The sequence below is a fragment of the Ovis canadensis genome, chromosome 16 (assembly GCF_042477335.2).
Source record: "Ovis canadensis isolate MfBH-ARS-UI-01 breed Bighorn chromosome 16, ARS-UI_OviCan_v2, whole genome shotgun sequence".
Classification (NCBI taxonomy): Eukaryota; Metazoa; Chordata; class Mammalia; order Artiodactyla; family Bovidae; genus Ovis; species Ovis canadensis.
The window spans coordinates 16,728,321-16,742,641 of NC_091260.1; the positions used below are offsets into that span (position 1 = coordinate 16,728,321).

The 14,321-nt window shown below is 41.2% G+C and overlaps 1 protein-coding gene across 27 annotated transcripts in view; it reads right to left on the minus strand.

Moving 5' to 3' along the window:
• FBXW11 (F-box and WD repeat domain containing 11) overlaps positions 1–14,321 on the minus strand; it is a 130,755-nt gene that overhangs the window by 21,986 nt on the left and 94,448 nt on the right. For all 27 annotated transcript variants that reach the window (XM_069556034.1, XM_069556048.1, XM_069556028.1 and 24 more), the window contains 2 exons: positions 6,637–6,823; positions 5,672–5,762 (listed from right to left, as the gene is read on the minus strand). In XM_069556034.1, coding sequence (XP_069412135.1) covers positions 5,672–5,762; positions 6,637–6,823 — 278 coding nt within the window. The remainder of the gene's footprint in view (positions 1–5,671; positions 5,763–6,636; positions 6,824–14,321) is intronic.

The following is a 14,321-nucleotide window of genomic DNA, read 5'->3' on the forward strand; positions in this document are numbered from 1 at the left end:
TACTGATACACATATACTTAAAAAGAAAATGCCTTCTCATTTTTGGCCTCAGCACTTAGCACAGGAAGCCTGGAAATACATGCCCTGTTCTCAGACTTCCCATATATGGCCTTGAGAGAGGGCAGGAGCACATATTTCCAACAACCAGGGGGATGCAAAGAGGTGCCATGGAGGTCCCAAGAGCGAGAAATAACTCATCTGTCCATCTGCTACCAAACGAGAGCTGCTTAGCCATCATCATCATCTCTAGCGCGTCTATAAAATGTCAGACATAAAGCCACATTTCCAAAACAAACAAACAAAAAAAAACAAAACAAAAATTTATTCCACTGTGGCTACTGCTATCAAGGTAGACGAAAGACCTGCCTGTATAAGCAACTTTATAAAAAGGGATCCAGACAATAAAGAATCTCTGAAATTGAACTCAGTGCTGGGAACCATTTAGAGAAATGCTATATTTTTAGAGAGTGACTGAGCCACTTCAGCATGCTAAGCACACCAAGAAAATTTTGACTTAGGAGGCAGATCTGCTGGCGAGTGAAGTCACTCAGTCGCGTCCAACTCTTTGCGACCCCATAGGCACCACCATCCCTGGGATTTTCCAGGCAAGAACACTGGAGTGAGCTGCCGTTTCCCTCTCCAGCAGATCTTCCCAAACCAGGGACTGAACCCGGGTCTCCTGCATTGCAGATCTACTGGTAACAGTCTTATTCATGACCAATGACTCCTGTCAGTGGTTACCAGTGTTCAGGCTACACTCTTGGGGCCCAGAAAGCTGCTACTGAATGTGACTCCATATAAACCTGAAGTATTTCAAAGATGAATACATAACCTGTCTTCTCAATATATTTGCTATTATTTTTAAAATTCAAATCACCATTCTTAGTTTTAAAACATACACAGTTGCTTTAAAATATTACTGAATCAGTAAATAGCTTTGCTGCCCTACATTTCAGTGAGCAGAAAAAGCACATTACCTATCGCTATTTTGGCAGGGGGCGGGGGGGATTTTTTTTTTTTAACTTTGGTATGGGAATCCTCAAACTAAAAAGAATTTCCTACATGCCCTCCCACTACTCTAAAATGTTTTCTAGAACCCAGTGACTTGGTTATAAACTATTACTGTACTTAAAGTCCTGAGGATGCAGCAGAGAGAAGCTGGGTAAGGCAACACGATCAGCCTGTGCTACTCCCATCCCCTGAGATGTCTGGACAAAGAACACTACCCAACATAAAGGGCCAAGCCAGACCTCTAGCTCCAACTCTCAAACAAGAGCCAGAGGCCAGAATCTCTCAAAAGCTCTGCTTTCATTCTAAGTCAAGAAGATGTTAGGAAATAGCTTAGCTTCTCAAACTGAGGAGGAGCCTAATTTTCTAGAATATATTTCCAAACTTTAAAAGAAAAATCTTACCAAATAATTTTTGATGATCATTTTAGGAAGTTCCCATCTAGGGCTATTTTAAAAATTATTAGGTTCCTGAATCCCCAAACAAAAGCAGCTTGTTTCAAAATGCCAGGAAAGGGACACTAAGCCAGATCCGGCAGCTGACTGCTCCACTGCACACCAACCCTGTGTAACTCCCAAGACCTCACTCTTCTCAAGTCTCGGGGCCACCCACAAAAGAAAGCAACACTTCCTGCTGACTGTGCCTGCCCAAAATACTACCTACCACTGTATTTGACGACCTCAACTCTTATTAGAATGCTTATATAAGCCAGGTCTTTTTCAGAAAAAAACAGACCTTTTAAAATGGAAGGCAGCCCATTGTGGCAGAAAATACCTAGGTCAATTAGCAGTTTTGGCAAATGACTTGGGACTATGAGTTGCAGTTTTTCCTCTTCTGTAAAAATGGAAACCATATACTTTCGCAAACCTACTGGAAGGATGAAACGAGACTGCACGTGTAAAGTGTTCATCACAGCGCCTACAGACGGCGCCGCGACACTCTTCTGCGTCTGTGGAGAGCAATGGCCAAAGGAGCAGGCGGCGACTGGAAGCTCTCGCCAAATCGCCGGGAGCTGCTGTCCTGCTCTAGGCTGACCTTCAACGCGGACCAGCCCGAGCCCTCCCCGACCACTCCCAGGAAGGGCTCAGCCTTCAGATGCAATGCAACCATCACCTTACTGCCAGCAGCAGGGATGCAGGCACCACAGGTGCACCTTTTTAATGGTGCAGATACCTGCCTTTCACCTGGACATCGTGCGGTATGGCTACTGTAGAGGAATATTTCATGTTTTTGAGAACTTTTAAAATCCCCTTACCCTGTGCAAATTTTCAAAATAACTGGGAAAGTAGCCATGATACACAGAGTATACAGCAGCATTTAAATTGGCAATAGAGTGAAAACAGATGTCTGAGTATGAAGGAATAACATTATTTTTAGAAGCCTAAACACAACTGGGTGGGTGGGCAAGTTTTGGCATTTTCTGGTTAGGACAATGTTAATATCAAGTCTGCAAACCACAAAAAAGCTCCCCACTTTCCCTGAATAAAATGTGGTTTATTAAAAGGTGCGATACAACACACCATCATTTTACTAGTGGTCTGTTCCAAGGAGAGGGCTTCAAAGGCTTTAATCCAGAGAATTTAAAAAAAAAAAAGGAAAAAAGGCATTCTACATGAAAGAGTTTGTCACTACTCTGAGATGACAAAGAGAAAAATCCAAGTTCAGGACATCAGAACTCTGACTGATTAAGCCTACTATAACAACTCCCATCTTCCTGTCGAGGAACACCTAAGGGCATGGTAGGACAAACAAGGTTTTGGACTAAAAATTTTGGTTCTGACAATTTGAGAAATGAATTAAATCACTGTGGCAAAGTACCTAACAGTAAGCTCCTATTAATAATGACGATGATGGTAACAACTAAGACTCTAGAAAGCAATGGCGTATGGTTGTTTCTTTTAGGACTGTGCCTCAGGTTTTCCAGGAATTCCTTCTCGATTCAGAGGCTCTCTAAACTCTCTCCTTCCCACCCTACCCCCTTCCCCTCTTCCCTTCTACCCGTGTGTGTGTGTGTGTGTGTGTGCCTGTGTGTGCGAGGGCGCATGTGTGTGCATGTGTGTGGCAAGAATACCCATGAGAGATGAACCTCTGCAGAAAGCTAAGAATTCTTATTCTCTCCAAGCTTCATTTCTTATATTCTCATTTCCTGAACAATAAGGCTTGGCTACACTAAGCCGGGTTCCCTACTCTTCTTAAAAATTAGCCAATTCCTCTTGGGTCAGTGTGGAAGGGCAAGGTCATCTGCTTGTCAGAGCCAAATATGGGATGTACAGATGACAGGAGCCAGCACATGAGCTAGAACTGTCACGGCAGAGCAAGAAGGAGAGAAAGCAAAAGGTGCTGTGAACTGGCAACCTTGCAGAGAATGCGGGGAAAAAACCACAGACTCTAAGGCCGTGTATGGATGGTATCTTGTGAGCATTACAAGCAATCAATAATCTATAAAAATCACACAACACAGTTCATGAGTATACTGCAAGGGCTCAGAAGAGGGTACCTGTAATTACTATAGTTTGCTTGTGAGGGCTTTATACCAGCCATATGGTAACAGCCAAGCCTGTGAGTCTCCCATTTGTTTGATCCATGGATCACTGAAATAACTCTTTCCTTTTCATGTCCACCCAGGAGAAGATAAAACACACTTACAAAGAAGAGGTAAAGAACCCTATTTTGATGAAGTACCAGTGATCTCTAGTGTAAAAAAAGCTGTATTAAGTGCAGAAGAAGGTAAGGTTGATCACAGACTCAACTACCCACTGCCTGTGTGATCATGGGCAAGCTATTTAATCTGGGTAAGCCTCAGATTCCTCAACTTTAAATCAGGACAGGGCTTACCCTTCCAAGCACTGTCCAGAGTGTAAAATGAGAAAATGAATTATAAAACACTTAAAGTATCTATGACAAGTAATCACTCCCTACGCAGTCCATTATTTTTATTATTATTACTATGAGTGAATGTACCCAAGTATAAAACACCAACCCTCACACTAAGAGATCTAGCCCACAGAAGTCTGGAGGAGACTCTTGCGGCCTACCAGTGGGTTTTCCTCAACCACACTCTAGGAACCACACTGTAGACCACCATGATGCAGAGGTTTTGTGTCAAATGGGATTCTGCCCTATAGCTCTGTTTTCCCTCACAGCTGCCTCCTCCACTAACTTTAAAATGTTATTTTAGCCTGAGGAAATGGTTATGTTAGGTGGTGTCACATACTGTCATGCCACAGAAAACGGAATTCATACTGTAGGTTATGATAGTACTCATGAGAATTAAAATAATCTATGTCACCAAATCTTCAATCTGATCAAAGTCCTTGCAGAGTTCCTATTTATTAATGATCGATCTTAGACATCATCCTTCTTATAATGAAGGACTTGCTAAAAATTTTTCAAGGAAATCTGAAGATATGTTATAAAGAATAGTTGGGAGGAAAAAAGTAGAAAGTAATATAGGTTCTAAGACATATGCATAAGCAGTCTTAGTAAAACCACATAGGGGTGAAAGGCGATCCTTCTTATCTGAGACACACACCAATTTAAGGTCCAAGCTAACGCTATGTCTCAGCTACTAACACTGTTGGAGCAATTTACTCTAAGCTTTGAACTGTCAATAAATCAATTAATTCCTAAATTTTAGGATTTGTCTGGCAAAAGCTTCAACTCACTTAAAGCTTTTACTTCCCTAAAAGGTTACTTTACAGCTCATTTTAGGGAACAGAATACTCAAGACAACAGCTTGCATTTGAAATAATGATATTCCAGTCACATTCAGATTTACCATTAACCAAACAGTTCCTTTAGTTCACATCACATCTGCCTTAAAAAAGAAGTGGGCGGCTACAAAAAGCACATGTTTCTCTATTAATGAATTTTGGCACAATAACTTTTATGCCTATCACCTGGGGATGAGGATTACTTCACATTTGGGAAGCCGAGTATAACTTTATGGGTGATACAGCATTGCCTAGCAAAGGTTGAACTTTTTTTTTCGCCAAGGAGGAAATAGTGAAGTAACCAAGACCTGCCAAGAACACATGTGAAAGAGTTAATGAGAAATGCCTGTGCATGTCTTTCCTGGTTCAAGGAAAAGGGCTAAATAATAAAACCGAACTAATTAGAACACATGAACAATATCAAACATCTCCAATGTCTCTCATCAAGTTCACAGAGTTTTACTGGTCTGGGGAAGCTGCACTCAAATCCAAAACGGTCCACGAGTGTAATTTGCTCTATAAAAACCACTTAACTATTGCTTAGAATCATACTGGAATCCTTTTAATGCAAAAGTATGGGAAATTTACGGAGGAAACTGCGACTGTGCCTTCTCTAGTTCTCTAGAGGTGGCTCAAAAAGGTGAAACTACGTTTACCTGAAAAACTGGGCCTTGGATTTTGGAAATTTCATCAAATTAAAAAGGTAATTTTGGATTAAGGTTTCAATTAACTGGCAGCCTTGCAAAAGCATTTCACATTTTAGAAAAGTTAAGACTTTTTTTTAATACAAAAAGGCACTATCCAATCTGAAGAATTACACATTGTAATGTGCAGATTACACATTTAAACATATTTGCTCTAAGACTTCACCTTAAAAAAGAAAGACCCGTTCTATGATTTTTAGATCAACTGAACACTAAGCCCATAAAAAAGATAAATCATAAAATTACCTCTATATCCTGGATAATCTTTGGGTATAATGACCTATAAAATGAATTGGGAGGGCCATCTGTTGGTCTGTTTTTAAACAGGTACTGATCCCTGGCAAATAAAAACAAACAGATGTTACATTTTTGCACATAAAAGGGTGAAATTTATTTAAACATGGTGCTTTCAAAGTTGAATCTTTCAAGTCTTTTGATTTGCATTGAGCTTTAACAGTTCAAAAGCAGGATTTCTGACAATTAAATGTACATGTTTGACATAAGTTCAACTTACAGTTCTTTACATGATCCTAACTTTTTATTTTCTGAATACCCAACACAATCATCTGGCCCTTCATTCTACAGTTCAATAAAAGGGGCTAATGTAACTTTGTGAAAAATCTGACTTAGTGCATATCAAATCTCTTCCTATAAAGGAAACACAGCCCTAGCCACCACTCACACCACCTCCTGTGTGTCCTAGCTTGGCACTCTTTCTCTGTGCTAACTGGGCCAGACTACTGACATGCACAGACCTATAAAGCTGTATTTCAGAGACGATGGGCTGTCTCTGAAAAATCCTGCCTGTTGTATCCCTCCCGTCTTCAACCAGGATCAACATCTAACAGCAAAATGACATTATCTGACTTTCTCATGACTTCCTTTTCCATATGTATCTCTTGGTAATGGGATCAACGCCTAAGGAAAATGTGAAAGGAAAAGCATAAACATATAGCTTTGAAAAGTCAAACTGCTCAAACTGTATAATACATCCAACAGTTAATAAATATACAGGAAGTATGCATTTCAGAAGAGGTTATTCTAACAGCTTTAACTTTCCTCCTCTCAACTCTTGACCACACATCTTTCTCCACTTGTTTAAAATAGGCCAACACATTAAGCCAGTATTTATAACTACGTTTTTTAGCACTCAAACTGACCCTAGGTCAAAGAAACTGTCTTTCAAGGGAACAAGCAACCTGAATACTCACCACCCTCTTCTTTCTGAAAGTCCCTTCCACAGAGGGTCAGTGCGCACCATCCGTTCAATCAGCTTCTTCCAAAGCATTCCTTCCGAGATCACTCGCTGCCACTCTTTACACACCAGCTCTGCTGCACACAGAGATCTGGCATCCAGGTAGGAGAGAATGTTCTCTGCTATGTGGTCTAAGCCTTGCTCTGCAAAATACAGAAGCAGCGGAGGGATAGGAAGGGGGACGGAAACACAAAATACAAAAGCAGTGGAGGGATAGGAAGGGGGACGGAAACGTGCCAGCCACCACCTCCTTAAAGATAAGAGGGTAAAGGAATCCTGAACCAGGAAACGTGCTTGAGTAATATCGAAAGTTCTGCAGATACACATGTACAGGAGTACCTAAACATACATACTTCTTTTGGGTTCTGATTTTTTAAGAAAAAACAACTGATGGCATCAGTTCCTGGGTGTAAAAGTCAACCCTGGGCAGTTCTGTATTTGTCAGATGTTCTAACGAAATATTTATTTTTATTTTCTTTTACAGAACGTTATGGGGCAATGACACCCCAAATTTTACAGATGAGGCAGAGACAGATAAAAGGATTTATGGTTTCACAACTAGAGGATAGTGAAGTCAAGAGTGGAACTTTGATCTCTTCCTCCAAAGTTTGCATTCTTTCCCCTTCGATTTACTGCTTCTGATAACAAATCATCCCATTAATCCATGACCTATGTGAATCCCCTGGGGCTAAGGAGACAAAAAGGTGGAACACTAACTGATATGAAAAAGCTTATGAAAAAAACACAACAATCCAAGAATTAAGTCAAGAGTACTTAGTTGTACTTTTGTTAATCATTTTTCTCCATCTCCTTCTTATGCAGGTAAAACCCTCAAAACCATGAACCACATCCTAAAAATTCTAGACCCTTAGGAGGTTTAATCCTACACAGTGCAAATATCCCTTCAAAGACAACCAAGATTCAGCCTTTGCCTGACATTCAAAGGTAAGACGATCCCTCTGGTCAATAGTGTCGCCACCTACACAGTCCCATCCTGTGGTTCTGGACACGCCCTTTTGCAGCTACAAGAAATAAAGCTTTCCCCAGGTCTCCTCTGTGTTGCAGTGGGAACACTAAACATACAGTCGGAAAATTCCAATGTCAAGTCTAGGCTCACCACCAAGAAGCTCCATGACAGGAAACAAATGCCTAAGCAATACCGAAGCATCCCCGCCCCTGGTTTTCTTTACCATGTACCATGCCATGGCCAGTACTATCCTTTCTCATATTACCTGTATGAATCAACAAAGCTTTATGATAGGATTTTAAAGATAACAAAGCATCATTCAAGGTCAGTATTTTCTTTTTTCACAATAAACAGAAGCAGTATAGTCACACTAACTTGACAGGGTCTAGGTAAATCATTAAACTTTCAGAACCTCAATTTCCTCATCTGTATAAAATGAGGAGAATAATTTGCCTTATTTTGAAAATATAACGAGATGATATATAAAAAATGCTTTACAAACTAAGGTGTTTTTCCCACTCTTGAGTATTTACACTGTTGATTTATGGTTTACAAGCCCTTCACATACTGGTTCCACTCTACACTAGATCTAGTACTCAAGTTATGATCTGATAACGAAGACTACACTGGGGTCACTTTATTTTCTTGTGCAGGTCATTATATTAAGAGATAAGACAATCGAAGATTATACTGCCTCCATCTAACAGCCAAATCACAGTAGACTCCTAAGATGTTAGTAAGCTGAACTGAAACCTTAGGCATCTCCCCATAAAATGTCTATTAAAAACAATTCCCCCTAATTCTGCATTGGTATGGCTAAGTTAAAAGGGGAGGGCAGATTCACACAGAAGTCTACAGTTATCCTCACTATAGTTCACTTTCAAAGCTTTATCTGACCCTTGAAATCAGCCTCTACAATTCTGATTCTGTCACCCAGAAGTGTGGACATTCCACACCAGATCTGCATGACGGGCAAATGTAGTAAGTCTTATTCCAAGCTGTTGGCAAACATGCTAAATGGGTCAGAACCAAGGACAGCAGCCATGATTCTCTATTTCCCTTCAGGCTATTACACATCCATTCACTAAATACAAAGTATCAACCCCGAGCTACCAGTTCTATAATTATTTGGATTGTATACTGTTTTCCAGCCCACATCTCTCTATTTTTTTTCACAGATATTCTATTATTTATTTAAATTTGTATTTTTACTTTATTTTACTTTACAATACTGTACTGGTTTTGCCATACATTGGCATGAATCCACCACGGGCGTACATGCGTTCCCAAACATGAACCCCCCTCCCACCTCCCTCCCCACAACATCTCTCTGGGTCATCCCCGTGCACCAGCCCCAAGCATGCTGTATCCTGCATCGGACATAGACTGGCGATTCGTTTCTTACATGATAGTATACATGTTTCAGTGCCATTCTCCCAAATCATCCCACCCTCTCCCTCTCCCTCTGAGTCCAAAAGTTCGCTCTACACATCTGTGTCTTTTTTGCTGTCTCGCATAGAGGGTCATCACTGCCATCTTCCTAAATTCCATATATATGTGTTAGTATACTGTATTGGTGTTTTTCTTTCTGGCTTACTTCACTCTGTATAATCGGCTCCAGTTTCATCCATCTCATCAGAACTGATTCAAATGTATTCTTTTTAATGGCTGAGTAGTACTCTGCCCACATCTCTCTATTCAGCCTTCAAAGATACTTGGAGAAACTGCCCCATGAAGACACTGCCATCTTTACATTATCAGGTGAACTCGGTATGGTTACTCTTTGTGCTCCCTTGCTGGTGCTTACTACATCAAGTTGGCATTGCAATTATTTGTTTACAAGTTGGCACTACCTGCTTTGTGTCCCTTTTAAACACACAACCCATGTTCACTTTGGAAAAACTTTGCCTATAAGAAAATATCTTTAAATCCCCGAACCTCACTGCTCAAGAGATATAGAACCTTCGACGTTCTATACACTATCTCTTCTAGGCTTACATACTGCTATAGTCTTTTCAACAGCTAATTAACTTTTGATAACCCATTTGAGAATTCGGCCGGAATGAAACGTCAAATTCAACAGCCAGTATCTCCCACATACACCGTCTCCCAGTTCTCTAGTTCGGAAACACCAGGAAGTTGGCTCCTCAAGCATCTCTGGGTACTGTCCCGCAGGAGACGCCCAGACACAGCTGTACGCCGTGCACGTGCGCAAGCGCAGCCAGCGGCTCTGCCTCCCGGCTTGCAGCTATTTCTCAATGCTTCACAATTCTGAAAAACACCACCTCGGGCTCTGTCACTATCCTGGCACAACATCGCTAGGTCTACTTGTTACAGGAGCTATGTGTTTCCTAAATATCTTCTTCCTTTCTTGGACAATTTTTCTACCCTTCTAGTTTTAAAGCCATGATTCTTAGTGGCAAAAGAAAAAAGGATAAGTTAAGTGAGGAGCGAAAATACGCTGTTTCTTCCTATCACCACTTCACCATCTATTCCAAGTACACTGTCCCTTCATTCTTCTCACTCTTGCTCCAAACAGTGGACTATTTCATTCTGTTTTTAACTCTCCCAAATCATGTAACCATTTTAGACAATTTCACATTATTCAGGGCTTGGACTTTTTGATACCATTCTCAAAGATTCTGGCTACCATTCTGTTATCTCCAGGCCCCTTTCTTCCATCTAAGTGTATTTAAAGTGCGGGAAATTCACGGAGAATCACAAGGGCTTCTACTTGTGCCTATCCACTGACAAGACTGACAAACTATTCATCTGAACTTCAGATTCCAGAATCTCTCTACCCTCTTTGATCATATCTACTTTCACAGTCTCCACCCATGGCCTAATAAACTTAGCTCTTCTCAGTTTCCCTAATTCTGGGGTACTTCTCTGACCATCTTCTAGCTTCTACACTTAACATTAGCACGCAGGCACTGTCTAAGGTTTATGTCAATTCCAACTATCAACCAAACTCTGCTAATTGGTTATAAGCACACCCCCAACCAACACGCCTCTCAAACCCTCTGCTGAGAGAGAAAACAAATAGGTGAGAATACATTATATGCGGCCTTTTCAGGCCTCAACGGCTGCCACATCCCCGTGGTCTGAATACTAGCTGGGAAAGCTGCATCCAAACCTTCCACCTGGCTGGGCGGTCTATGAGCTGGTTCTAGGAAGCCTGTGTCGTTATACTTGAATCATTTGGGGTTAGTGATTTGAGAAACAGTAGTAGCAAAAATAATTTCTGAATATTCTCCTCATCAACTGAGTCAGAATATGTAGATGGTGGGCCCAGGAATCTATCTTCTTAAGAATTCAGTTCAGTCGCTCAGTCGTGTCCAACTCTTTGCGACCCCATGGACTGCAGCACGCCAGGCCACCCTGTCCATCACCAACTCCCAGAGCTCGCTCAAACTCACGTCCATCGAGTCGGGGATGCCATCCAGCCATCTTAGCCTGTGTTGTTCCCTTCTCCTCCTGCCTTCAATCTTTCCCAGCATCAGGGTTTTTTTTTTTCCAATGAGTCAGTTCTTAAGAATTATCACCAGGTAATTCCTACATGCTGGGAACTTATGTTTTACAGCAACAATATCCCTTTTAGTCCTCACTGATGTTCCCCTACCTACAAGCGGTCAGCAAGATTCTGCATAAGGAAACTCATTATTAGACACACACCTCCTACTCTTTCAAATGCCACTGGTCCAATCTAGCAACAGCTCAGTGGAATCTGGGGGGTTTACTTCCTTTTCTTAATCCTTTAAATTCACCCCCTCTTTCCAGGGTGCAGGATGTGTCAGTCTCTTGGAAAATATACTGGCTATAGAGCCATACAACCTCGTGGAAGCAAACCAGTTTTCCTTTTTGGATCTCAGTCTTTCATAAAATAAGAGTAATATTAAATGCTTGAGATGGATTATCTCCTATAATCAGCATGATAACCCTCTGAGATAGGCCATCAATAGCCTCATTTCATAGAGAAGGATCTTCCTAACCCTGCTGGGAAGGTTAATAAGAAGAGGTTATTCAGGAGTCAGATACAGAGCAGACATTTGGTAAATACCAGTCTCTCTTCTTCCCTCTTGCAGAAATTGCCTTAGCTGGTATCACTGGCTAAGGAAGCTCAGCAGTATTCCCTTCCCTTGTTATTTTCTGCAGAGAAAACATGACATGCCTTCCCTGGCAAGTCGCTAAGTCTTCCCTAATAGCTTGGAGTAAATCTCATATTCCTTAAATACTGAAAGAACAGGAATCACACAACCTCTATTTGGGCACCTGGGAGTAGCCACTCCCAGGAGCCATGAAGACTTTATAACTTTCTGGTTTCAAGACTATTCAGAACAAAGAGGTTACTGAATAAGGTGGCCCATTTGCCTAAGCTAAAAAGTGCTCTGAGGTGTTACAACTAAAGCATTTTCTTAAAGTATCAATGTCTGGCTCTCATTTACTCTACAGTGCTGAGACTCCCCCATCTCCCACAGCACCCCCCTTCCCAAGGCAGTAAGAGGACACATTATGGCCTCGGAAAACGAGTCCAGAATACTGCACACACAGTGCTGAAGAAGTGCTGCTGGTGCTAATTATACGCACCAGAGGAAGGTCTGGAAATTTTTCAATAATAAATTAAAACAATTAAAAGGCAAAGTTTCAAAGCTCGGTATGTAAATAACACTGCACCAAAATGAAACTCAAATGTGTAATGTCAGTTCAATGCCCTTGACTATAGCCAGTTTCAAGACAGCTGCTTAGATCATACAATTACAGAAACTTTATTATTTTAGAAACGCATTTCAAAGAGCAGCTGCAAAGAAATTTTCTTCCCCACCCACCCCTGCTGTCCCTTCCCCTCCCTAGTCACAAATCTAGTTGTAAAACCTGAAGTCAGAGGCTTTCTTTCCTGACAGCAACAGCGTGTCACTGGATTTCTTTAACTTGGAATATACTGACCCAAAGATTCAGACTAAAATGAAGTGAAATAATGCTCAGGTCACAAAGTCCAACATTTTGTTATGCCAACAGAGTGGCACATACACCTACCTAAATGATGTCAGGATGAATCAATTCGGAAATCAGTGGGTGAATAATTAAAACTTCCTGGCAATAAATCGCATTGCCCCTGGAGAAGCAGGTGTTTCCTGCCTCTCTGGACTTTTTTTTTTCCCCTCCTTAAACTGTCATCCTCAGACTACCTACCAGATGCCAGGCATATTATGTACATTATGTTTAATCCTCATTATATCCTATAACGTATTAGTATTATCCCCACACTGATAAGGAAACAGAGGCTCCAAAAAGCGGGCTTGCGTATTAGGTGCAGGTGCTGGGATTCAAGTGGGGGGGGGGGGGCTGCCAGATTCAGCAATCGGCCTCTGCACTCTGACATACTGGACCTCTGGTCCTGCCTCCAACCTAAAGCCTCCCTTCTGGTTCTTCCACAGCTCCCGAGACCGCTGATCTAACCTCTGTCCCATTTACAGTCTGTAATGGTTTACCGTCCTTACTTGGGGGACAAAGGAATAAACCACGGCCACGAAGCTAAGTGTTTTTAAAACTCTCAGTTGCTCAGACACCTCACCAATGCTTATCATCCTTCTTGAAGCGCAATGTGTCTCTACTTCAAAAGGTATAAATTTTCCCTTTAACAACAGTTCTTACAAACCACAAACTTAGCCTGCAGAAACTGACACTGCAGACTAAACACGCACCATGGTTTTTAAAAAGCATATCACAATTATCACTTTTTCCACTGAACCAAAAGGAGCCAGAGACCACAGACATTTTCCACTTTCCCTGTACTGACAGGTACGGTATTCACAGCAAGTATTAAAAAGTGAAAACTACAGGCCGTTTTTATAGAATTAATGGTTTTTACAATCAAAAGAAGTCTTAAGTTGACTGTCAATTTCAACAAAGTAAAAATTCAAACTCAGGATCATCTACAGTAAAAGCTAAGCATCAAACTAAAATAATGATTAGGAAGTTACTCCACACGTTATTAAACCCAAGTATGAACAAACACATGGACCTGTTTCTTCCCTAAAGCTCTTTCTTGAGGCACGGTCTGTGCTAAGGAACTAATGCCAGACCTAATCCAAGTCTACTAGACAGCAACTAGCACAATCACCTCGGCCAGCCTGTCCCCAGCTATTACATTCATGTGTATGATATATACTGACACATGTATATATGCTCAGATCAAATCCTGCTAAAACAAATAGCATTTTAACAAAAACATTTCCATGTCCCAGCCAATGGTCCATTCATTTCATATAATACTCAGTACCACAAAATTCCACTTTAACAGAGATATGGACAGTGCCTTAAAATTCGCTGTAATGAAAACTGAATTGCATGCAATTATACTAACCATATTTATATACATAACACATGTTCATCTGTTCTGTCTCTTCTCCAACTCTGTACACTCCCCAAGAGAAGGGACTGCCTCTGAACTACACTCTGCAAATCAAGAGAACTTCAACAGTGCCACCTCGTGGATGTTCTGTGACACAAGTTGGGTGCTCTGGTATTCTAAAATGTTTGAGGAGCAAATTATAGAGGAAAACCAAAACAATCGAAAGCAAACAAGCAAACAGAACAGATCTGCTTGAAAAAATGGAAGCCCAGCTTCCTTTACCTAAAAGCGCTTAAGAGGAACAAGTACAGGTGTCGACCTG